General features: G+C 47.6%; 1 protein-coding gene across 1 annotated transcript; it reads left to right on the plus strand.

Moving 5' to 3' along the window:
• Positions 1-351: 351 nt before the first annotated feature.
• Positions 352-24707, plus strand: NAA60 (N-alpha-acetyltransferase 60, NatF catalytic subunit). Its single transcript, XM_037154619.2, has 7 exons — positions 352-458; positions 16252-16367; positions 17776-17905; positions 19710-19806; positions 20609-20843; positions 22172-22513; positions 23302-24707. Exons 2-6 carry the CDS (start codon positions 16258-16260, stop codon positions 22326-22328), a joined length of 729 nt encoding a protein of 242 aa, XP_037010514.1. The 5' UTR covers positions 352-458; positions 16252-16257; the 3' UTR covers positions 22329-22513; positions 23302-24707.
• The last annotated feature ends 1081 nt before the right edge of the window (positions 24708-25788 follow it).

Below are 25788 nucleotides of genomic sequence, written 5' to 3' on the forward strand. Positions count from 1 at the left end.
GAACGAGACAAGACCAAACAAGGGAAATGTTAGCTGAGAGCTGTGAGCAACCTCACAGTCTGCGCATAGGGCCCGTAGGCTCAGGCCCGCCTCATTTGGGCACCCTGGTCGACTGTCAGAACTTCCCCCAGCCTTCCACACGCCCCGTAGCCGGGCTGACGCCCCCCAACCAGCTTCCCAGCTTCACCGTCGCAGATTTTAGCATAGGCTTGCCCGCTCCTAAGATGGCGGCGTCGGCCTCGGGGAGGTGGCGACCTACAGGAGCCCCAGTGGCCAATGGGCTGCCGGCCCAGCACGGGGGGCGGAAGTGCCGCGGACCGCCGTCTCTTAGGCTGCTGCGGCCCCTGCCGGTTACATAACTCGTTACGGGCTCCTTGTGGCCCGACTTCCGGCTCTCTGCGACCCCAGGATGCGTTGAGCCCCACGGCGCCGTGCGCTGCGGCCGGCTCCCAACTGAGGTGAGGCCGCCGGGGCTCTGGCTTGTGGTGGAGGCGCGGGCCCGGCTCTGGGCGCCGGATCGTGAATAGGAAGGAGGAGCAGTTCGGGTTGGGGCGGGTGGTGGCGTAGGGGACACTGGTGGGGCGCGGGACAACTGGGCTGGTGGAGGGAGGCCGAGGGGCGGCTCACTCCACTCGGTGCCCAGATCTCGCTACGGGGTTTCGGGGCCACCACTGACCTCGCGCGGTGCAGGGGCGAGGAGGGGGCCGGGGGCTGAGAAGGGGCAGCACCCCAAACCCGAGGGGTGCCGAGGGGCGCGGTTCCCAGCGTTAGGTGGGAGCAGGCCCTTTCACCTAGGGCGCCTTGGTGCTGGGCCCCGGGACGAGTTGTTGGGGATATCTGGAACCAGAGTGCAGCCTGCCCCTCGTTACCCGCTGGGTCTCACTGAGGTTGAAGTGTCCGGCCTTTTCACGGTTGAGCGACTTGCTGCTTCCTCGACTGACTTTGGTACTTGTTGCACGGTTTGTAGTTGTTTTGCCGGTTTGTTTGCTCTCCTGTGAACTCTTGAAAGCTTGGGGGCTCTGTGTTGGTCGTCTCCGCGTCTTCAGCTGTACCTTTTCGCAGTAAGATAAATCAATTCCTTACTTTTCTGGTAGTTTATATGCACTCCCTACTTTCACCTCTTTCGCCGAATTGGGCACTTTCTAAGGAACAGGGAATCTGTAGCATCTGTGGTTTGTCCCACTGGGAAAATTTTGAGGGACGCTGTGGGCCTTCTTTGGACCACTAATAACAAATGTCTGTGTGCCTGCCCAGCGGGCGACAGAGCACAGGACCTGAGATGTGAGGCAAGGAGTAATTCTGCAGTAAATGTGGACATTGGCTGTTTCATTGATCTGTTTTCATTCTGCCAAGTCCTTCCGTATGATTTTGTTATTCATTTGTCCCGATGGAGAAGATAGCCCCATAGGGGCTATCAGAAAGACAGAAAACCCCTAGTTAGTTTGAGACAGACTCCAGGTCATGTACAGAAACATTGAAATCCTCTGAGCACTTCGTGAAGTTGAGATGATTGATAGAAGTTCTGTGGCCAATAGTACCAGGCAAGAAGGGGAGTCTTGAGCATCATTGCATTGAAAGGGACTGAAAACAAAGACAAATTCATTTATCCATATTCATTCTCTCTCTCCCCTCCCCCCTCTCTTTTGCCCTCCCCCCTAAGTCCCTGAGTCATTTTAAGCTTAGTTAGAGAAGATGGAATTAAAGACTAGAAGAAACTCAGGGGTTGCTGAAATATACATGTATTTTGCCTTGTATAATGCTCACTTTTTGCCCAAAATTTTTAGGGAAAAATAAGGATGCACATTATACATGGGTAGTAAAATTCAGTATCTATACAAATGTTTTTAATTCTTTTACTTATGCTTATGTATTAAGAGCATAACTCTAGAAAGCAATAACAATATATGTGTGCAAAATAACATGCTGGAATACAATAATCAGTTTTGTTTCTAAATATGAATAAATAAATAATTGAATAAAAATGAAAGATTTTCTTTTTCTGAAAGTTTGGGCAAAAAACTTGAGTGCACATTATTGGCAGAAGCACATTATACACGACAAAATACGGTAAGTCCCAGTCATCTTTCCAAATGGACAAATCAGCCATGGCAGGGCACAGAGGTCTTCAGCTCCCCGATTCCAGAATGTTGTAGCCATAAGAATTAATGTTCACATCAGCCCTTTGCGAATGCAGTGTTCGTGGGTCCTTCATTGGACCATGGCTTGCTAGAGTTCCATCTTACTGAGCTGTTTGGTTTTCTATGAAAACAGTTAAAGCCTGTAAGAAATAAAGCCAGGACATGGAGTGGTATTAACAGATCAGAATAAAAAATATAGACACATTTTTTAAAGGCCTGTGTGTTTCCTATCTTTGGCCTCTCCCAGTTGTAACTTGCAGTGACTTTGTCACTATTTATTTTAACCACACCTATTCCAGATTTGGGATATGACTTATTGAAGTTGCTGAGTAACACATGCTCTGCCCTGGATGGAAGAAAATTCCTGGATGATAGGAGATTGGAAAGAGATTAAAGATATACCTGAACTGAGAAGGGTGCTGCTGTCCTGGGTGCTCTGCCCAGTCTCCAAGCCTCAGTGTACTTGTTGGCAACAGTTTGATGTCTCAAAGCCTGAGGTGCGTTTAGCACAGTGGACATGGCATCATCATATTGCAGCAGCTACAGGGAACACACTGTAGGAAAGACTCTCAGAGTTCTCAGTTCAGACCAGTGCATAACTTCTGTTTGCTGAAACAGCCCAGAGGCCTCACTCTGTTGGTGACAGCTCTTCTACCTGAATAGAAAGCTGACTGCTTATGAGGCAGTGTCTTCCCTTATGGTGGCTCCTATATCTCTACATCTTATCTCCATTTTCTTCCTTCAGCATCTCTCTAGAAAGAATCCACAAAGCTCTCATGGTTTTTCCGTCTCAGTCCCTTGTTTGTAGAAAACAAGCTTGATATATAGACTGTGTTGAAGCTGGTCCTGCTCGTATCCATGTGTAGTGCTTTGAAGTAAAATACTGACCTGCAAAAATGATGCTGGAACTACTCAGTCTTTTTCTGGCTAAGTTCAGGTGCTGAGTTTGATTTAGCAAATATTTGTGAGTATCCACAATGACTCCAGGATCAGGACTCTTTCCCTAAATATCACTCTTTTTAGCTTGACCTCTGATAGGAATGAGCCTGCAGGCCAGCTCAGAGTTATTTGAGGCCCGGTCAGCTAACATTGCTCATTAAAGAGAACTGTGTTTGAAAACTTAGCATGCATATAGTAGGGTTCATATTCTGTTACAGACCTTAAGGCATTTGCTCAGGGCTTGTGAAGTCATAGGAAGGGGGTCTGAACAGGGAGCTAGGGCTCTCTAAAGGAAGTGGTTTGGAGTTCATGCCATCAGTTGAACAAGTGCTTGATGGAGCCTGAATACCTGGCTGTGGAGGCTGGCGGGCACATGGCAGTCACCCTAAGGCAGCCACAGCTCTGAGCTGAGATGGTCAGGTGGATGGGGATTAACAGCAAGTGAGAGCCAGTCCCTAATCCTAAACTGTTAGCATCTCAGACTCCTCATCCCTTCGCCTGAAACCTACTTCCTGCTCAGGCAGGACCCACATGGCAGGGAGGGGCCAAACACTCCAAATAATGATGGCAAGAATTGTTTATGAGTGTGAAAACTTAGAGGTTTTTAAATGTGACTTTAAACTGTAGGTAGAATAATTATCCATTTTGTCCCAAAATAAATTCTTAGTGCTAACTTTTAAACCTTATACCCATGGAATGGCTTGGCATTTTTTGTACTGATGCCAGAAATCAACATTCTAAACACAGTTTCACATTGTAAAGAAGGAAAGCACAGGTTGTTGTGGATAGAGACACAGAACAAATATTTGAGAAAGACTTTGTTACCTTTGCTTCCACAGGAAGGCCAAAGAAAAGTATTTTGTCATCTTTAACAGACCACAGTATGAAAAGAAATTTCTTTCAGTTCTTTTGTTGCATAGTTATTTTTTTAAATCAAATTATGTTCTTTTTTTATTAACTGCATTACTGAAATAGGGTCTGTTTGGGCAGCAAAATATTGAAATTTGGGCCCATTTGAAAATAGCAGAAGAAAGCAATTTCACTTTACAAAAAAGGCTGTGGGTAATTGTCCCTTAAGTACTAAAAAGAATTCTTATCTGGAATATGTAATGCAACAATATTTCCATCATTTCTGTAGTTCATGGCAGTGATGTTGGGTACCTTTTTCTAATTTGTTTCTTTTGGAGGATGACTCCTTCTGACTCCAATTGTAAACTATTCAGAAGGTTTCCCTAGTGGATACTTGCTGCTCCTTATACTTATTTTCAAAGTATTGGTACTTCCCTTTTACCTTGGCCTTCCATTTTAACCTTTTCATTAAAATATACATAGAGAAAAGCACACTGATCAAAGAATGGTCATGGCATGAGCTACCTGTACGCCCCAAAAGACTACCTGGGGCACCTTACCAGACAAGCCCTCTTTATTTAAAATACTAATTTTCTTGTAGAAGACACCAGAAACCATTAAGAGTGATTTTATGGGTAATGGGGTAAATAGGGGATTCTTAGTTTTTCCTTTATATTGGATATGAAGTCTTTAAAAAAAACTTATTAAAAGATTATATTTATTTATTTATTTTATGTTAGAGAAGAAAGGAGGGAGAAAGAAAGGGAGAGAAACATCGATTGGTTGCCTCTCGTAGACCCCTAGTGGGGGACCTGGCCTGAAACCCAAGGCATGTGTCCTGACAGGGAATCGAATGGTGACCTTTCGATTCTCAGGCTGGTGCTCAGTCCACTGAGCCATACCAGCCAGGGCACATGTGAATTCTTATTCTATGAATGTATGTTCATAGTAAAACAAAAAGGTTTAAAAGAACATTCCCTTCCCTCAAGAAGGGGTGGGGGGCAATGTTATTTTTAAACCTTTTTTTAAGTGGTTGTCTTAAATTGACATTTTTTAAAACTGGATTTTAGGTAGCTACTAAAATTGCTGGTTTTTTCCCATCATTTTACTTACAGTCTTTTCATTGGGTTATTTATTTATTTATTTTTGGTGGCGGGAGGGAAAGAAAAATGGATATATGAGAGATACATTGATCTGCTGCCTCTTATGCATTCCCGACTGGGGACCTGGCTTGCAACCCAGGCATGTACCCTGACTGGGAATTGAACCAGTGACCTTTTGGTTGGCAGGCTGGCACTCAATCCACTGAGCTATACCAGCCAGGGCTGGCATTTAGCAGTCACTAAAAATTGCTTTTTAATGATTACACAGGAACCCTTTAAAATATTTTTACAAGTCTGTTCAGTGCCCTTATCCACAACCACCCCTCTTTGCTTCATTACAACTTTGAATCTATTACTGGCATCAGTACACAAAATGCCATGTTATTTCAATAGTATGGGTTTTAAAAACTGGCACTAAGAGAGTCTATTTTAGAGCAAAATGGCTAATTATTCTACTTACAATTTGAAAAGACACTATAAAATATCAAAGTTATTAATTAAAAACAACATGCGAGATTATTTTAATATAAAAGTGTGCTCTTAATTTTTACATACCACCTGAAAGTCTTTTTTTCCTGATAATAAAAACAGCCCAAGCTTTAAAAAAAAAGTCTGAAATTAAATGGTGTCAGGTTTGCTTGTAGCTGTTGAGGTTCTCTGTGGAAGAACCAATCCTCTTCAGGTTTTGAGCCCCGGGCAGGGTCCAATGTTGGGTATTTTATTATTCTTTGATTTCCACATGGCAAAAATGTAGTCATACAGGTGGTTTTGTTGCAAAGGCACTTCTTAACCAGACCATCCTTACAGCTCATCCAAGCCACACCCCACTTATTTCTGCTTTGAGCTTTAGCTGCATCTTTCCACATAACCATGCAGGCTGGCAGTGCAGGCTCATCTGTGCCCTCATTTTCTATTCCAGGAAGATGACTATTCTGAGCTTTCAGGCAATGGAACCATGAGGTCTCTCTGTCTGTTTTATGGTCTTGGTTTCATGTCTCTGGCCCCCCAGTTCATGCCCTCCCAGGTCCTGCTCTTATCTCTGTTCTTCCTCTTGGTCCTAGTCTCTTTCTCTGAACCTGGGCTGTCCTTCTCCAGTTCTGACACTGACCTAATGGGGCCACAAAAGGCAAATAGTCCTCGGTAGCACACCACAATCAGGTCCTCCTTCCTGTAGAAACTCATTAGCTGCTCTGGTACAGGTCCCGAGAACAGTGAAAGGATTCTCTCAGACTGCCATGACCAAGGTTAGCCCAAATGCCTTCTGAAGGAGCATTGGGGTTTACAATTGGTACATATGCACAGTAGTGGCCTGAGAACTTGCCTTTCTCATCAGGTCATTTTACTGTGGACATGAAATTAAAAAGCAAAAATGATAAAATAGAATTGCAAACAAAGTAAGGTCTCATCTTGAACACACTGGAAAGCTAAAGAGCGCATCTCTGAAACACACGGTGCTGTGAACTGTCTTGGAGGCCTGTGGCGTGCTGAAATGATGTTGGGGTCTTGCATCTTCCCTTCCTGGGAAGTCGAAGAGGCCGTGCCGTGGGTGGAGCCACATCTGTGGGAGACTTTGATGGAAGTCTCTGATTAAGTGAAATAGAAGTTTTCCTTTCAAATTGACATTTTGAATGAAGAGGTGTCAGTAAGCATAAAATGTTGCTGGTGTCATTTGTAGAGACAGAAAGTAGAATGCTGGCTGGAGGCTGCAGCAGGAGGAGCAGGGAGTTAGTGTTTAATAGGGACAGAGTTTCAGTTTGGGAAGATGAAAAGTTTCAGGCGATGACTGTTGTTGGCGACCATCATTGGTGGCGGTTGCACAACAATACGAATGTATTTAATGCCATTGACCTGTATTCTTAAAAATGATTAAGATGATAAAATTTATGTATATTTTACCACACTTTAAAAAAATGATAAAGAATGTTGCCACATTTAGGTGTTTTTCATTTTCTTAGTATGGCCCCTTAGATCTTAGGTGCAGTTTGGGGAAGATGCAAGAGCACCGATCCCCTGCCTTTGTCCTTGTGGCTCCAGGGAGCGGAGCATCCCTTCCACACAGTTGTGTTAACCCCTCCCTGCATAGCCCAGTTGACAGCACTTTTCATGTTCATCGATGTGCTGTTTTGCCATGGCATTCTTTGAGCAAAAGAAAGTGGTTTCTGTGACTATTTTGTAATGGTGCAGGAAAGCACAAACCTCGGTCCCCTGTATACCCTCGCCCCTGTATAATCCAAGATTTCTGACTGTGCTTATTGCTGCCACCACAGTACCCAGAGCAGGGCTTGGATTATCAGTACAATTTTGGTAAATAAAAACCTGAATGGATTCTCAGTATGAAATTTAGGGGATGATAGAATCTTTGGCCCAAAGGAAAGGACGGCCTGGACCTGGGACCACACCAGGACCACCTGTTGTCATCTTTAAAGCTGAGGTGTAACACTCAGCCAAGTGTTCCAGATTTTTAAAAAATATTTTATTTCTCTTTAGAGGGGAAGGGAAGGAGAGAGGGAGAGAAACATCAATGTATGGTTGCCTCCTGTCTGTTCCCTGATGGGAACCGGCCTGCAACCCAGGCATGTGCCCTGACTGGGAATCAAACCGCAATACTCTGGTTCACAGGCCCGCTCTCAATCCACTGAGCTACGCCAGCCAGGGCTGTGTTCCAGATTTTAAGTGAGCAGGTCCATATGTTTGATGACCACTGAAGGAGACACAGAACATCGACAAAGTCCCAACAAGTTGCCTTATGCCCCTTCTCAGTGTTCCCCTCTTAACCACTTTCCGATTTCTGTCACCAGCAGTTCCCTTAGCCAGTTTGAGAATTTCATGCAAGTGGAATCCTCCAGTATCATTCAATTTATGCTTGAAGAGATGTGTCTTTTTTTTAAATACAGCTTTTGATTTATGTATATATTTTTTAAGATTTATTTATTTTTAGAGAAAGTGGAAGAGAGGGAGAAAAACATTGATTTGTGAGAGAATCATTGATTGGTTGCCTCTCACATGCCCCCAGCCAGGGACCTGACCTCTAACACAGACATGTGCCCTGACTGGGAATCAAACTGGTGACCTTTCTGTTTGCAGGACACTGCCCTACCCACTGAGTCACACCAGTCGGGGTGAGATGTGTCTTAAATTAAATGTCACGAATATACAGGCTCCCCTGAGAGAGTGATGATTGGGTTTTAAGAAGGAGGCTGTTTGGTAATAGAGTGCTGAGTGTTCATTTCTTGTCACCCTGTAAATAATCACGTTCCTTCTACACTGAAGTTTTGGAAGCAGCCCAGGCTTCCCAGGAAACGGCTTACCGCCCCCATTGGCAGCTGCTCCTTTGAACAGACCAGCCATGAAGAGCGTTCACTGTTTCCCTCACTCTCTCCTTTTATCCCTTGACCCATTTTACTGATGAGCAGGGCAGTGTCCTGTGCCCATCGCTGGTTTATTTTTTCTTTTCTCCTCTCTCTATCCTAAATGCAAGAGCTGGTAGTTTACTGTTGAATTTTCCAAGTCAATAAATATGGCATCTGCAGAATTTCGCATTCCTTAATGCCCAGTGGTTTTGAGTCCTTGTGCCATGGAAGAGTGCTAATCTTTCTTTGTGTTTCATTTGAGAAAATGCCTGGAGTGCTGGGGAAGGACCAGGGTCATGCTTCGTCAGAGTGAAAGGAGTCGGAGGATTGAGAAAGGGGTTAACTGAAGTGTGAGCTGTAGAGAGTCAGAGGAGGCAATTCCTGAGGAAGAGCTGCTGGATTTCAGAGACGGGAGGCTGTTGGTTTGTCATCCCCAGTGTGGTGCAGCAGAAAGTGCAGGGCAGGAATAAAGCAAGAAGGTGGCAGCAAATGTGGTATTGTAAGTGGTTATGTTGAAGAGAAGGAAGGTGGCAGGAGGCTTGTCCAAACCCTCTTTGGAGGGGAATGGGAGGGGAATTTGTGCATAGGGGAAAGTTGAAAATGTTGAAGAACAGGGTGCTTGAGCCAGGGAGAGAGGAGACAAGGAGCTGGGCAAGGGATTGGGGTGGCCCTTCGGAGGTGGCCATCTCATTTGTCTTCCCAGAGACAGATAAGAAAGCTGAAGTATGGAGTGGGACAGAGGTGTCTCAGTGGACATCAGAGCTGGGATTTGACCCTGGGTCATGATGACTCCAGCATCTGGAGCGTACCTGGAGGTTGGCCTAGTCTTTGAAAAGAGGAAGGATGCTTTGGAACCAGTGGGAGTAGAAGAAGAGAAGGAAGGGAAGGTTCTAGGGTGATGGAGGGTGCATTGTGGTCATTGCTGGTCTGAATACTCTTAAGCTTGCTGAGGTCAAGGGTAGAGCCCAGAGCACTTTAAAAAAAAATTTATGTATTGAAATTGGAGAGAGACACTTTAATTAAAAAAAAATGTTTAGCCCTGGCTGGTGTAGCTCAGTGGATTGAGCGCAGGCCTGCGAACCACACAGTCAAGGTTCGATTCCCAGTCAGGGCACATGCCTGGGTTGCAGGCCAGTTCCCAGCAGGGGACTCATGAGAGGCAACCATACATTGATATTTCTCTCCCTCTCTCTTTCCCTTCCCCTCTAAATATAAATAAAATCTTTAAAAAAATGTTTATACTCACCCAAGGACTTTTTGTCCCATTGCTTTTAGAGAGAGAGAAACATTGATGTAAGAGAGAAGCATCAGTCAGTTGCCTCCTGTAAGTGCCCACACTAGGGATCGTATGCGTCCAGACCTGGGGGTCGCACACACCCATGCCTGGACCAGGAATTGAACCCAAAATCTTCTGGTTATGGGACAGTACTCCAACCAAGTCACACCGGCCAGATGTGAAAGGCGGGGGCGGTTTAAAGTTCAGTGCAGCTTGTCTGGGACCCGGAAGCATTGTCTCTGAGCAAGGGAGAGGCCCTGTGGACCAAGGGCACCAGGACACAGTCTACAAAGGGGAAGGCTCTGCAGCAAATAGGGCTGTTCCAGTTTTATTACTTGGCATGGGAGTAGAGGGACCTGTGGGTGTCATGACGGTGCCAGGAACCCCCTCCAGAACATGGAACACTTCCATTTCAAGCCCCCCAGATTCTGAATCTCCAGGACATGGAAGGGAGATGGAAAATGCTCCTGAGGACATTAGGGACATCTTGGCAGCCAGTCCTCCACTTTCATCTGTCCCTCTGGTTGAGCACACAGAGGCACTTGGGAAGTATTGTGAGAGAGGGAATGCCCAGATATCCAGACGTCATTTTAGAGCCACCACGGAGTCCTCGGGAAAAAGCGGCCTTGGGTAAAGGGACCAGAAAGGTCATTTCAGCACAGAAGAAAGACAAGGCTTGCAGATAGCCTCAGGAAGATGAGGTTTGGGGAAGGAGAAAGGATGGAGTGAGGGTTGAGCCAGCAGGCCCTTCATTTGGGTCTTGGAGAATCCAGTTTCTGCCCCTCCTTGAATTACTTCACTCATCCTCCTCCTAAAGGCCAAGAACATGATGCAGACCCAGGAATCCCTGGGAAGAATTTTCACTTAAAGCCTGACCTTTGCAGCTTCATATTTTTACTTGAAACCTCAGTGGTCCTGGCCAGGCGCCTCAGTTGTGTAGAGCATCATCCCAGTACACCAAGGTTGCAGGCTGGATCCCAAGTCAGGGCACATACAAGAATCAACCAGCGAATGCAAAAATAGGTGGAACAACAAATTGATGTGTGTCCCCCCCTCCTAAAGTCAATAAATAAATTTTTTTACAAATCCAAGTGAACTGGGTTCTTCTGTACAGTGTGTCCCCACCAGTGTAATGTAGACATGTCAGTGTCTTTGTAAGGAAATGCATACCAAGAGGTGGCCTGTGCATCTGTGGCTTCAGTGCCCATCCCATCAGCTCCCCAGGGCTCAGAACGGAGCAGAGGGCCTAACACCGGGCCTCTGCTCTGGTTTTGCCCACTGTCACCTGTTCTCTAGCAAGTCTTAGAATTTTTGTCCTTTGAGCTCTAACAATAGCCCGTAGTGATAAGAGATTAGTACTTGATGGAAGGTTCTGGATGGACAAGTGGGGTCCCCACAAGTGCTTACATGTGGGTTCCCTGACTTGTTCCTCCAGCGGTAAACCAGCCACTTGCCACACCAGCCTCCCACCTGCATTGCCACCATCTCTAAACTCATCCTCTGACTCCATTTCTTCTTTTACTGGCACTAGGGTGCCAGATTCTCCTTCTCCTGTGCCTTTCTGTCAGCTGGGCTGGGACAGACTAGCACAGTAATATCTGCTTTCTCCCTAGTTAAATGTGACGTTTCTGTTTTTAAATCAAGGCATCTGAAGAACTGGCCTTTGCAAACATGGAAGGACTTTTAATAGGGATGTGAGAATCCACAAATAGCTGTGTGTCCTGGAGCCCACTGTTTTTCTTGAAAATTGAACAGGGAACAACATGCCCCTTTTGGTCGAGAGCCTTGTCCCAAGGATAGTAGGAGAAAAAAATATAAATCCCAGCGCATAAGAGATGCTGATCTATTATGGATCTCTCCCTTTTCTATCAAACCTCAAAATATAGTGTTTTTTTTAATCTTTTAGCATTAACTTTGTTGAAGTTTATATACATACAAGAAAATCTGCTCAGTGATTTTTAACATGTGCATATATGTTCGTTTGTGAAACCACCACCATCAAGATATAGAACAGTTCCATCTCCTCAGGAAGTGCCCCACCCCTAGCCTCTGTAGTCAGTCCTCTGCTGAGGCAACCATAGAGGTCAACGCCTTGCATCTTAGCACTTATTGACTGGGCAGTGGCTCCAGCTCCTCAGGTGCCCCAGGTCTCTCTCTGGCCATCCAGACCTTAGCTTTGCTAGCTGGTATTGCCAGTTGCCTGCACTTATCCGGCCAGCTCTGGTGGAGTGACTGCTGAGAGCAAGCTGACAGCAGCCTGTCCTGCAGCTCTTTTTTGTAGGAGGAGCTCAGAGCACATTTGCCCTTGGTTAAGAAAACAGCGGGGTGCAGCCGATGAGACATCTGGAGCTCTGCCACGGGTGATGAGGGTGCGCAGTCAAGTCACCCTGTTTCTGGGGCTGGCTTGAGCCTGTCCAGACCCAGACGAACCACCAAAGCTGGTTTGCCAGGGAAGAGGACAGTGTGGAATTTACTAGTATACGTCATGCATTGGGGCTGAAAGTTGATTGTATATTTATCCGGTGGTTTGTGGTTTGCATTAATTTTCTAGCCAGGGGATATCTGGCGTGATCTTTCCTTCCTCAAAATCATCTAAGCAGCTACCCCCTGAAAATGTGTGGACAACACACATGTGCTTAGTTGAGACTTGATAACTTTTTGGGGGTCACTTCTTACACATTCCAAGCCAATGACAGATTTTTTTTCCTTTGAATATGAAATACTAAAGTTGGCCTAAATCTGGAGTAAGCCACCACGTTGGCCTTGGTGGGCTGGTGGCTCTGCCTCATCTCGTGAGTCTGTGCCCCCTTGATCTTCAGCCTCATCTTCCCCAGAGCATCCCCAGCCCCACCCTAGCAGACCTGGCACAGTGGTGGGCCCACACGAGGTGGGCTCTGGGCCAACCCCACTAAAGGAGTCCCACCACAGGGCACCAGCATGAGTCCCTGCAGTTTGACTTGCAGGCTGGAAAGCTTGTGATTCTTTCTGGAATTTACTATGTCTTCAAAAAGAATCTTTTTTTATCCATTTGCTCACAAAAGAATCATTCAGTCTCAGGATTAGGGCTGTTTTTTTTTTAACAGCTTTTTTTGAAGATATAATGTCCTCATGTCATACAGTCGACCCATTCCAAGTGCACCTTTCAGTGTTTTGGGTGTGTTCAGAGCTGTGCATCCATCACATTTTATTTCAGAACATTTTCACCACTCCAAAAGAAACTCCACACCCTCTGCCATCGCCCTCCAGTTCTCCCACCTGTAGGCAACCATGGATTTGACTATTCTGGACATTTCATATAAATGGAATCATAAGATATGTGGCCCTTCTCTCACTCAACATGTTTTCAGTGTTCATCCACATCGTAGCAGGTATGTATCAGTGCTGAATATCCACTGTATGGATAGACCACATTTTGAGTCCAGTCATCCATTGATGGATATTTGGGTTGCTTCCGCTTGAGGGCTGTTTTTTGGTGAGCCCATAGTGGACTCCCACTCATACTTCCTTGCTTAGTTTAGAGCGTGGGTTGTATTATCACTAGGGTGTTGAGCAGAATTTTTATAGGTCATCCTGTTTGTCCACTTGGATTAAGGAGGTGATTAGGTAATTGGGCTTGTCTGCCAGGATTTTCCCTAGAGCTGATTACAACAGAGAGGGAAACCCTTGTCTCAGGAGCCCTCTCCAGAAAGACTGCATTGATGGACAGGCCTTGCCTTGGCCTGGGATGATGTAGGATTGTTGACTTTGTTCCAGAGGCTCAAATTTTTGACAGGGCTTTCTGTCTTTCCAAGTTTTCTTGGCCCTGAGGGAAAAGGAAGGGTGTTGCCCCGAAGTGGCCCTGTGGTTGATACCTAGCACCTTGGGCAAGTTCAAGCACAGCTCCTAAAACAACACCCTGTGTCCGTGGACCGCACAGCAAGTGTCTACACTGTCACTCTTTAAAACCTTAGTAGAATTTGAGGGTTGGTTAAGATGGGTCCCAAACAGTAATCTCTGCCCCCATAACATTCTGAACCGAGTGCCTGACTCATCTGGGATCCAGAGTGCTCAGCAATCAGCCGACCATGATTTGCTGAGAACTCACTGTTTCCAGGGAGGAAGTGTGCAAAGGCTGTGACACTGCTTCCCAAAACTCTCAGTGAAGACACCAAAGGCATTGAAATCTGTCTCCCTGAAAACCTGCTGTCCGTATCCAAAACTCAGCCTAGGTAGAGGAGTTTGGTTGATCAGTGGTTAATTTTAGTTAAGGATATTTTTAAACATTCACTTGGCATACCCATCGTCCAATTCAATAGTTATTAATATTTTGCCATTTTTGTTCCAATTTAATTAAAATCCAGAACATCATTTTGTCATTTCACCCCTACATATTTAGTGTGCATCTCTTAAAGAATATGGACATCTTCTACATAACCACAATGCTATTCTCATATCTAACAAGAAAAAACACCTTCAGTTTTTGTGTGTGGTGGGGAATCTGTTCCTTTTCTGGGGGAAGGGAGGGTCACCTGTGTGGTAGAGGTTGTGTAGAAACCTCCAGGGAAGCTGTTTCCATCTGGGGGCTGTGATGTGCTTGTCTCTATCCTGCTTTTGGCAGGTGGACCTCTTGAACCCATACAGTTGTGTTCTGTGGAGCAAAACAGCCCTTTACCCAGGATGACTGGGGAGACCCTCCTAGCCAATGACCACTAGGATATATTTTGGACAGAGATGACTCATAAAAACTCAGGACTTGCCTATTTTGGTCAACCAGTCCATCTCCCAAGAGGTAGCTAGCCACTTAGGCAGCATGAAGTCCCTGAGGTCACACTCACTGGAACATAGACAGTCCCGGGTGCCCTTGGGGATGGGCGGCTGGAAGATGGCCATGAAAGCCGTGCTGGTCACTGGAATGGCCCTGCCGTGTAGTGTAGGCCAGATAGTCAAGCTGTTTACAAGACACCAGGCCAAACGGTGTCTTATTTTCTGAATGTGCATCCTAGTGGGAAGAAAACAAGCAACATGGGAAGTTCAGATCTACCAAGTCTGGGGGTATTTTCTTATTTGGTTGGTGTTTTGGTTTGGTTTTGTGTTTAGAACTAAGGACTCATAAACACAGTCGTGCCAATCGATTGTGTTTGTGTCACATCTAAGACTGTTAATGACAATTTTATCTAGCTCATAATTAAATTATCACAAAATGTTGTTGTGACTTTTCTTTTTCCAGTAGGGGTTTTACACATTACATTTGGTTGTAGGTCTCCTTTTGTCTTTTAGTCTGCCTCTGGTTTTTTTTAACGACATTGACGTTTTGAAGAGACCAGGCCATTCATCCTATAGAGTACCACCCTTCAGTGTGGCAGGTGTCACAGTGCTGTGGAATCGTGCCTGTGTGCCGGTGTCATCTGTAGTTGTGAAGTCAGGTCTGGAGCACGATTGGCTTCAGGCTCAGCATTTTCGGCAGGAACCTGAGGGCTTTGTGGATTTCACACCCATGACACTGGTCAGAGAAGCTGGGCTCCATCACTGGGGAAATTGTGAGCGCAGAATCTGAAGGTTGAAAGGCTTTTCCTTTGTGATGGATAAGGCTTGTGGGTGCCTTCATGCCTCATACATGTTCCCCAACACCCTCCACTAGGTGGTTTAAAAGCTTTTGATGAATCTTGCTTGTCTGGGTTATTTTCATCAGCAGTTGCAAAGTTATGACATTTCAGTTCTATCACTATTCCTCCTAAAAAGATGTAAATTCACGATCCTTTGCCTTTTATTACCAGCTTTCCACATAAAGAAAAAAGACTCCTGTGTTTCTTCTGTCAGAGTCCAATACTTGGCCTTCCTTCCGCCTCCTTGCCTTACTTTACCTGGACCCAGGGCAGCTGCTCCATCAGCAACCTGGGCTGAATGTAATTTCCTGATTTAAAATAGTTGTCAGCAACTCATGACCCCTGATTGAACATCTGGTGTCTTGCAAAGTCTCTCTCTCTCTCTCTCTCTCTCTCTCTCTCTCTTTTCTCATGAGTCTTTATCTGCTGGATAAAGGAGGGAAAATGACCCACCCAGCAAGTGCCACTTCTAGAAATCCAGCAGGTCATCGGACCCTGCCCAGGCAGCTCTTAAAGGGTTGGTGGCCACTGGCCCAAGTCGGGAGCAGTTGGGCTGATAGGGCTGTGTGCTTTGTGCAATGGAGAAATGGCGGTGAGAGGGAGACAGGAGACCAACCAGGGAGGCGGGTGCTCTGAGGGCAGCTCAGAGGGCAGAGAAGAGAGAAAAAGCTGACCAAAGGCAGGCTGCTCTCTGGGATTGTTCACGCAAGAAATATCTTGCGTGAACAGTGCAAAGGACCTTAGGTCTCCATCCTGCCAGCTCTTCCCAAGCCTCGGTTTCCTTGTCTGCAGTGTGTGGGTGAGTATGACACCTGGTACCGGGGATTATTGTGAGAGACAGTAATTGCTTCATGCGATTACTGAGGGCACTGCCATCCATGGGGGAAGGCATTAGTCCTCCCGTCTTTCCTGCCTCACAGGTTGGAGGTGGAAGAGGAAGTAAGTGTGCCATGATGGGGTCAGTGGGCTCGATGGGGGTTGGCTGCCTTCCTGACACTGCTTCTCTCTCTGCAGGTGTGAATGACAGAGGTGGTGCCATCCAGCGCCCTCAGCGAGGTCAGCCTGCGCCTCCTCTGCCACGATGACATAGACACTGTGAAGCATCTCTGTGGCGACTGGTTCCCCATTGAGTAAGTTGAATGGCCCCCTCTGCCCCCAGCTGCAGATTGGAGGGGTAGGGGAGCAGATGGGGGTAGTACCCACAGATCCACTGAAGCTGGCAGGCTTGTGCAAAGGTGAGGATGACCTGGAGGTGCCATGGTGGCTCAGAGTCACCTTGCCTGTCAAAGAACCCCAGGCCCTGCTCCCTGATGGCCATCAGACCCTTTCTACCTCACTGTATCCCTTATGTGAAGAGTTCCCCAAAAGGACTTTGCTGAGAAACTTAATTACAAAGATGTTTGATACAGTCTGTTTATAAATCTAAAATTGAGAAGCAAATTAAGTTACTTACCAGTAAGGGATTGGTGACATATATGGGCACGTACATGGGCACGTACATGCAGAAATGCCATATTACTCAGCCAGGAAAAAAATATCTGTCATCAAGATACATTTGACAAGAATTTTTTTTTACATGCTAGTAAATGAAAAAAGACTAGAAAATAGTTGGTACCACAATTCCACTTTTCATTTGAAAACAAGATAAAAGCCTGTGAAGATATGTACCATCTAGCAAAGTGTTTTTTTGTATTTTGGGATGGGTAGATTATTGTTAGTTTTGCTTGACTGACTGTATTTCCTACATTTTTTTGTAATATGCACATAGAGCTTTTGTTGAGAAAAATAGGTGCAAAACTTGTAAAAATTAAAAATAAACGAGACCCTGCTAAATATGGTATGTCTGTGAGTCTTAACCTCAGATTTCACCCACTGCGACCATGAGAGGAGCTTGGACAACGCTCTGGCCCCATAGGGCCTTCTGGTGGCTGCTCAGTGGCCTCTGCAGAGCAGACCCAAGCAGAGCACCTCTCTGCTGTATCTGCACACAGTTTGGGGTCTGACTCTCTTTCAGCTCTCGGTCTCAAGAAAGGCATCTGGGCTGACTTGTTGTGTCCCAAGTTAAGAAACAAACCCACAGACCCTTAAAGCCCTTAGAGCCCTTTCTCCATCACTGAGTCTCTTTATCTGGGGCTGAGTCATCTGCCTTTCATCACTGTGACTTAGGACTTTGCAGGAAATGTTCTCCTCCCTGCTCCCTTCGGGCTACCAAAGGTCTTGAGTCTGAACTCTTCCAGCTGCCCCTCCAGACACAGCTCACAGAGAGACAATGTCATGGAAGGTTCCTGCCCCTCCCCTTATCTCTACATCTTATAAAATAATTTTCCCATCAGAAATTCCCTATCTGGATGGATTGCTGCTTTAAGAATATGATTCACTGAGAATGATACACTTAGGTGGAGACTGAGCGGCAGGCTCCTTGTCAACCCTGGAGCAGTGGACAGAGTAGCCTCGAGTCCCCCCTTGGGTCCACTGTCTGAAGTACAATGTTAATCGGACTTGGTCTTTGGCAGTTTCACCTGAGTTTGTTCTCCTCAGGTACCCAGACTCATGGTATCGTGACATCACCTCCAATAAGAAGTTCTTTTCACTTGCCGCAACCTACAGGGGCACCATTGTAGGAATGATAGTAGCTGAGATAAAAAGTAGGACCAAGATACACAAGGAGGTAAGTGTGTTCAGTGATGAGGGGCCAGGGCCTTGGGACAGAATCGTGCTGCCTGCTCTGTGGACCCTTCTCTTAGGAGCTCAGATTCACATCCCGCTGGTTTCTTTCTCTGTGTATGTGATGCAGTCGTATGCGCGTTAAGTAACAAGTCCTAACCACAGCTTCTTACTAAGGACTGTCATTTTGAAGTTAGGAGGGGGATAAATGGTCCACTGAGAATCTGCAGTTGCGAGGGACTGATTTATATTGATGGCAGCATCACAGAAACTGCTAATACTGCTGTGGTGTGCTGAAGGAAATGTTAAGTTTCAGTTAGAGGTTAGTGAAAATAAAGATATAATTTTTTTAATTCAACTTCATAGACCCCCTCCAAAGTCTGTCTAAGAACCCCAGAGAGTCTGTGGACCCCAGGTTAGCAAGTCCTGCTCTGAATGTAAAATGTGAGGTCATGGTCACAGACACATTGTTCCATGTGGTTGACTTGGGTCTAGATTCTGCCTATGCTTTTGGTCATCTTAACGACTGAGGAGCATCCCACATGGGTATTTACTCCAAGGAGGAGGAAAAAAAGTCCACCAACTGGCAACTGTTCCTTTTTGTTTAGCTTAAGGCTATTGCTTTAAAAATGCAAGAAGGATCTCTCTTTTAGAGACCAGACCCACTCAATTTTTTTTCTCCCTAATGTGCCTGTTACTAGATTTTTGGCAAAGTTGGTTTCTTTTGAGTACCTTTTACTCCATCTTTTTAGTGCTAAGATACGGCACTCTGGCACTTTTTAGGCCCTGCTGAGAGGCTGGATGAATTCAACACTGGGAAGAGGAAGCAGGGCCTGTTAGACATCAGCTGGGGAATGAAGTGCTTGCCTTTCTTCCCTGACCCTCTCATGGGCTTCAAGTAACCAGAACAATAAGGATACTCCCTTCCCTAAGACTGAGTTTGCTTGTATCTAGCTTCACTGTGGTGTGGAGTGCTAGAGCTGGGGCCAGGGCCAGGAGAGTGGGGAGTAGGGACAGGGACAGGCCAGCCCACTCCCAGCACACAGGAGCCACTCACTTAACCAGGGAGGCCAAGTCACCAGGCATCCTTTCCATGGGGGAGAATTCACTGAGCCGCCTTCTTTTTTGTGAGGTAAAAGAACATCAGAACCCCTTGGTGGTCGAATTCACAACTCTCAGTCCAGAATTCTATCTCCGAAACCAAGAGAGACACGTGGGGTAGCTGGCCGTGGCACGCTGCCCTGCCTGGTGCAGGCAGTGGAGGGGCCACCCACACTCCCCTCTGTCTTTACTTCAAGACCACCTGGGGCAGTACAGGATCCTTTAAACTTTTCTTTTTTTTAATAGTTATTTTTTACTGTATTTTTTCCATTACCATTTATCCCCATTATTGATTAAACTTTTCAACTTTGTGTTTGTCTGGCTGTTTGGTCTCTCAGTGTGTCAGCTGACACGTGTGAGCACCACGTAGAGCCCACGCAGCACAGCCACTTCCTTTGTGCCGCCCGCCATAGCTTCCCTTGTGTGGCCCAGTGTCCTTCCTTGTATGGCCTACCACCCATTCCAGAGAGAAACAACTTTTTGTGAGTGTTCTTATTTTTAATAGTTTTTAGTAGAAAGGCCCATACTCTCTGGTTTCCATGGAGTAGGGGTGACTCTCCACATGCTCCGTTCTGTCCCTTCCTGCCCTGGTGTCCCCCCAGGTATTGTGGGTGGGAGAGTCGGCACATGAGATGTGTTCTACGGTGGGACCGGGTACTTCAACTGACTTCATGTGGACCTGACTTTATTTCTGACTTTTTCTTTAGGATGGAGATATACTAGCCTCCAACTTCTCTGTTGACACACAAGTTGCATACATTCTAAGTCTGGGAGTAGTGAAGGAATTCAGAAAGCACGGCATAGGTAAGGGGCGGCCAAGCTCATGGTTTTTGGCACATACACCCCACCTACCCACATCTAGTCACTTCCCAAATCCGGATGATTCTTGCTTTTCAGTATCCCGCTGTCTCTCTACCCCTCCTCCATTTTGCATCAGACCTTCATCCTTTCCTCTTGACAGGTCTCCTGTACCCCACCCCCCAAAGTGACCTTCATTTCAGCCCATGATCTTTCCACACATTACCAGGTCTTCCTGCTATGGCCTCATTCCCAAGTCTGATGAGATCAAATTACTAACAACTTCCAAAGGTCCTCATTACAGAATGGGCACCTCTTGACCACATCTGCTGCCTTACACAGCTTTTGTCTGGTCTTTAGGCACTTTTCATTAAGAGTACAGGAAACATAATTAAACAGTCCTAGCTGCCACATAGCAGATGCCTGTCACATCTGGGGTGCTATGCCATCCATATTATCTCCAAATTCCCCACACAGCCAGCGAAAGCAGTCTTTACTGTAACCCAGGCCTGCCCGTTCCCCATTTTTCTGGCCTTAGGTTTAGACTTCTTGTCTGAGAAGTTAGTGAGCCTCCACTGTGGGTCCAGCACTTGGGAGGGAACTATGCAGCCTGGGTCCGTGGTCCTGGACATCCAGTGGTTTGCAGCTCATGGGCTCTGTCTGGCTGTGGGATTTAGAGACTTTGATAGTACCTGGTTATGGGAAGTCAGTCTTTGATATAGTGGCAGAGAGATCTGTAGGTGACTTCCTTGTCTGCCTCATCCTTCCTTCTCACCTCTCTGCCGTCCTGTTGCCCCTTTACCTGCAGGTTCTCTTTTACTTGAGAGTTTAAAGGATCACATATCCACCACCGCCCAGGACCACTGCAAAGCCATCTACCTGCACGTCCTCACCACCAACAACACAGCAATAAACTTCTACGAAAACAGAGACTTTAAGCAGCACCACTATCTCCCCTATTACTACTCCATCCGTGGGGTCCTCAAAGATGGCTTCACCTACGTCCTTTACATCAATGGCGGCCACCCTCCCTGGACCATCCTATATCCTTTCTTCTCGGGGGCAAGGGACTGGCTTCTTAGCAGGGCCTGTGAACCAGCTGGAGCTGTGGTCACTTTCAGATGACATTCACAGGCCAAGCTCACAGGATGCATTTTTTCCCAATGAGATGGTATTATGGGTAGGTCTGGTCTACGTGTATTTGGAAATGATGGTCTGGTTGCAGATATTGGGAAACCAGACGGGGTTTGGTACTCAGTGTTCCTGGACTTCAGCTCAGCATGAGGGGTGGATTTTTCACTTTCCTGGTCCAAGATCCACTCATCCCTCTGTCCATTCATTCATCCAGTAAGTATTGGTTGAAAGCCCCCTGTTGCTGGTATGCAAAGGCTACAGCAATGAACAAAATAGACAAAAGCCCCTGCCCTTGTGGGGCCTCTGTGCTAGCATGGGAAAACTAGATGAAAGAGTTATTTGCTGTTTTGAACACTTGAATATGGGGTGTGGGGTACAAGACTCAGAGGTATGTCCCTTCCCTGTTCCCTCCTCTTTAACTCTCTTTAGCCCTTGATAGGTAGGAGGGAAGCTGGAAGACTTCTTAATAGCCATTGTGTATGGCCCAGAAAATACTGTTTGCATGTGTGTGTAATTAAACGAGTCTAGGATTTATCCATTTCATAGGGATATAAACAGGAAAGAGAAAGGTGGTACAAGAACCCACAGGCCTCCAAGCTCATGTGAAGATGGGAATATGGGTCTCTGTGCTAAGGTTTAGCATTGTTGACCCCTCTGAGGATTAAGAGTAGGGGGAGGGCCAGGAACATTTGCTTTTGCTTTTTTTTTTAAGCTTTTATTATTTATTTTTAGAGAGAGGAAAGGGAGAGACAAGAAGAGGGAGAGACACATCAATGTGTGGTTGCCTCTCATGTTCCCCCTACTGGGGACCTGTGCCAAAACAAAACCCAAGGCATAAGCCCTGGCTGGGAATCAAACCAGCAAACCTTTGGTTCACAGGTCAGTATTCAATCCACTGAACCACACCAGCCAGGGCAAACATTTGCTCTTCTGCCATCCCTGCAGCACCCAGTCCCTATCCTTCAGCCTTAGTCTGGGTATCTATATACTTGAGGCCTTGCCTGGAAGGTCCTCTTATACCCATGTGCTGCCCTTTATTATTTTGCACACTGGAGGCCCCTCCATATAAGGAGGTTTTCCAGCACTCTGCAGAGGCGGAGCAGACTCTTGGCCTCTCTTGAGAATGTCATGCTGCCTGCACACAGTCCTACAGGTTTCTCTTCAGACCCCTGCTGACAGTGCTACTCTAGGGGTGTGTGGGCAAGGCGAGTTGGCGTCTTCCTTAACAGAGCCCCACGGACTACATCCAGCACCTGGGCTCTGCTCTAGCAAACCTGAGCCCCTGCTCCATCCCACACAGGATTTACCGCCAGGCCCACAGCCTGCTCTGCAGCTTCCTGCCATGGTCCAGCATTTCCACCAAGGGCGGCATTGAGTATAGCCGGACCATGTGATGCCAACCGGGCAGCCTCCAACAGGTCCCACCCCTTGGCGCCCTGTGGAGCCCACCTTCCTGGCCACCTGACCTCGGCTGTACTCTGTAGAGGAGCTGGCCCGTTGCCTGCCCCAGCTGCAGGCCCGGTGCTACATGGGCTCAGGAGCAGAGAGTCGTGAGGCGGGTGTGCCTGGTCTCCAACAGGTATGCCAGAACAGGTGGTGGGGAAGAGGGGAGCAGAACTGAGTGGGATGATTGTCCTGAGAAATGGAGGGCCTGGTGCTTTCGACAGTAAAGACAGAAGGCTCTGGATGGGCACTTGCTGCACCAAGGGCCAGGGTAGTTCCTGACCCACTCATAGAAACTTGGAGGAAAGCAGAGTCCTTGAGCTCTTGGCCAGAACTTTATTTTTTTACTTTCTGAATGACTTTTAAAAAAACAATGCATTCACATGGTTCAAAAAAGGAAAAGGTACCAAAAGATCAAGCCCCATCTCCCCACCTGTCCATGGCCACTCATTACCCTCCCAAGGGGTGTCTGGAGCTGCTCTGTCTCAGGCATGCTTCTGTAGATCCTGCTTAGATGTCAGCTTTAACAGCAGTGACATCATCAGCTTACAGTGAAGCTCTCTGAGGTGGGCACCTTGTAAATAAGAGCTCTGGTCAGACATGGCCACTTCTAACTACTATGAATGCTGCAGGGAGCCCGTTTCTCTCAGACCTCAGAGAACATAGGAGCTGGACAGGGTCATTAAGCCTCCTTGTGCATGGACTGCCCTAGAGCAGATTGGTGATTCCCTGTGTGCACCATGGCCACCTGGGCTGGCATGCCCAGTGCCTTGATTTGTGCTGGGTCTGAGGAGCCCAGGGGTCACTAGAAGGTACTCTAGGAGGTACCCAGGACCATCTGTGGGTTTCTAGGCCAGACATAGGGTGGGACATAGCATTTCTGCAGAGGCATTCACCCCTGCTCCTCTCTTCTCTTTCCTGCAGGCTCTTCAGCCCTCCTTCCTGCTCTGGAAACCTCTGCCCATCCCCTGGTGTGGCTCCCACGTGAGTGCACCAGCCCACACATGGGATGGCCATAGTGTTCACTGTGGTCAGTTTCTTCTGCTGCCTTGGAAGTAAAGGGGCAGGAGGGGGCTTCCTTCCCTGCACCTCTTCACCGGACTCTTCCCCTGTACTTCCTGTTTCTTCCAACTCCTTCCTCCAAAGCCAGAATGAACTTCTGGGATGGAGGAACCCAAGTGTTGTAGACAGACTTGACCCTAAAGACACAGGAGCCTCAGAACAATGAAGGGGTGAAATAAACCCTTGTCCAGAATCAGCTCACAAAAGCCTGGGGGGTAGGGAGCAGCCCCTACCTACCCAGGGCTGGCAAGTGGTGGACAGTGAGGGAAGCTTTTCACCCAACCACAGAGCTCTGAGGCTTAGTTCCCTAACATGGTCATCAGATGGTGGGAAAGTTTTCCACTCCTCTGCGGCCAGTCCTGCTCTCCCAGAGAGTGAGGAATTACCCATCACATGCTGGATGTGCCATGCAGCTGAACTGCTGCAGGGAGCCAGGCTGAGGACAGGTGCTGGTGGGTGTCCTGGGGGTCCTCCCCTCCAGCCCTTCAGTCCCATGAGATTTGGTTCCAAGGCCTAGCCAGATGTAGACAAGAAGAAGCTGAGTGTGCTGTTGGTCAAGTAGGACCTGGCCCTTGGGACTGGAGGCAGTCACGTGCCTTGTGGTCCCTCAGCCTCTGGGGGCAGAGACAGAAGAGGCTGTGTCAGTACCAGGAAGCATGTACGTGGACATCACTTGCTGCCGGCATTCCCCTCCACTTCATCCCCCAAAGCTGCCTGCTCCCTGCCCTCCCCTCCAGAGGAGAGATGGTTGGCGGAGCCGTGCCCAGCATTGCTGCAGTGTCACGGAGCCCTCACCATGGTACACCAGCCCGAGTGGGAGGAGAAGGAATAGCCAGGCAAGGGGTCTCGGACTGGCACCCTTCCTTCCCTTGGAATTCCCAGCCCAGGGGCTCTTCTGGCTCTACGGTAGAGGACGGGCATGTCTTGAGATGAAGGTGAGCTTGGGCAGGAAAATCACCCCTCCTTCCCTGGCCACTTCACACCATTGCTGACTGGTCCTTACTCTGCCCTGACTTTAGCTTCGAGCTGAGGCCCAGCTCGGTGTCCTCTCTAATCGGAATCAACGGTTATCATGTGGTTTTTATTTCTGCCTCTTGGAGGAAGGGGAGAATCTTCCTGAAGGTTTTGCCTTGGACATTCGTAATTGAGCCAAGGCTTTGTCCTCCCCTTTCCTCCTTGCCCCCGATCACAGCAGTGTCCAGCCCAGTGTTGAACAGATTGTAGTGTTTTGTTTCATTACAAACAAATAAATAGATTTTAATTGGTCACATCCTGTCTTGCACTTTGGGCCATTCCTGTGGGGATTTGCCCCCTTGCTGGGGCAGTGGCTTTGGGCTGCCCAGGAACTGCTTATTGCTATCAAGTCCCAAGGATGGCTTCTAGGTAAAAGGGCCATTGTTTTGTGTAATTGTCCTGCTGAATAGATCAGCCCTGGGGAAGGAGGTTCTAGAGGTGAAAAGCACAACTGGGTTCTTTTTCTGAACTCAGCAGGTCCTCAGGAGCTGCCCTCATTTGTTCAGGAGTCTCCTTGGCCAGCTTTAGGCCTTGAGCTGGGGCCTGGTCCTCTGGGGGGTGCTTGTCCTGGCTTAGAGAAGGCTCAGTAGGTGGCTCAGTGTAGTCAGGTAGGGACCCTGGGCCAGGACATCCTACCGTGGGAGCCTGGGGGACCCCTGGGCTAGGGCAGCCTGTCATGGGAGCCTGAGGCTGGGCTAAGCCTGGGACCACATGCTTCCACCAACCTCCTGTTAAAGCTTCTGGCCACCCTGAGGGCAAGGGGGTGGGGGTTGTTCTCACCACAATAGATGAAAAAAACTGGCTCAAGGGCTAGAAGTTACCCAGGAGCCACACAGCTCCTGAATGGCCCCTCCAAAGCCCAGGTGTGTCGTGCTCCCTGAGGGCAGAGAACCACCCAGACTGCCTGGCCCAGAACAGGGCCCAAGGCACCTGCAGAGCTGCGTATGGGGGGAGCCCATGGGGTTGTGTGGGGGCTGGAGGTATTGAATAGAGTAAGGTCAGTAAGCTGGCCTGGACTCTGACTACCTAGCAGTGTCCTGGTGCTGAGTTACACCATTGCTTATTGAAATATCAGTCTTCTTTGACCTTGTTAATGGGTTAGCTTCAGGGTTAAGGGGTGACTCCTTGGGGCCCTTGCTTAGTTGCATGGCAAGGTATCCGCTTGGGGCGGGTTTTGGAGGGGGTTCTGGTGAGCTTTGCTCTCCCAGCCCATTGGGCTTCAAGGACAGACTCAGCTGAGATTGACTCCTGGTGACCCCATTCCACACCTACTGGCCGTCCAGGGAATGGAGTGAGTACGCCCCAGGTTGATCAGTGTGTATTTCCACAAATGTC

Source organism: Artibeus jamaicensis, unplaced genomic scaffold (assembly GCF_021234435.1).
Source record: "Artibeus jamaicensis isolate MK-2021 breed Jamaican fruit bat unplaced genomic scaffold, CSHL_Jam_final contig_700, whole genome shotgun sequence".
Lineage (NCBI taxonomy): Eukaryota > Metazoa > Chordata > Mammalia > Chiroptera > Phyllostomidae > Artibeus > Artibeus jamaicensis.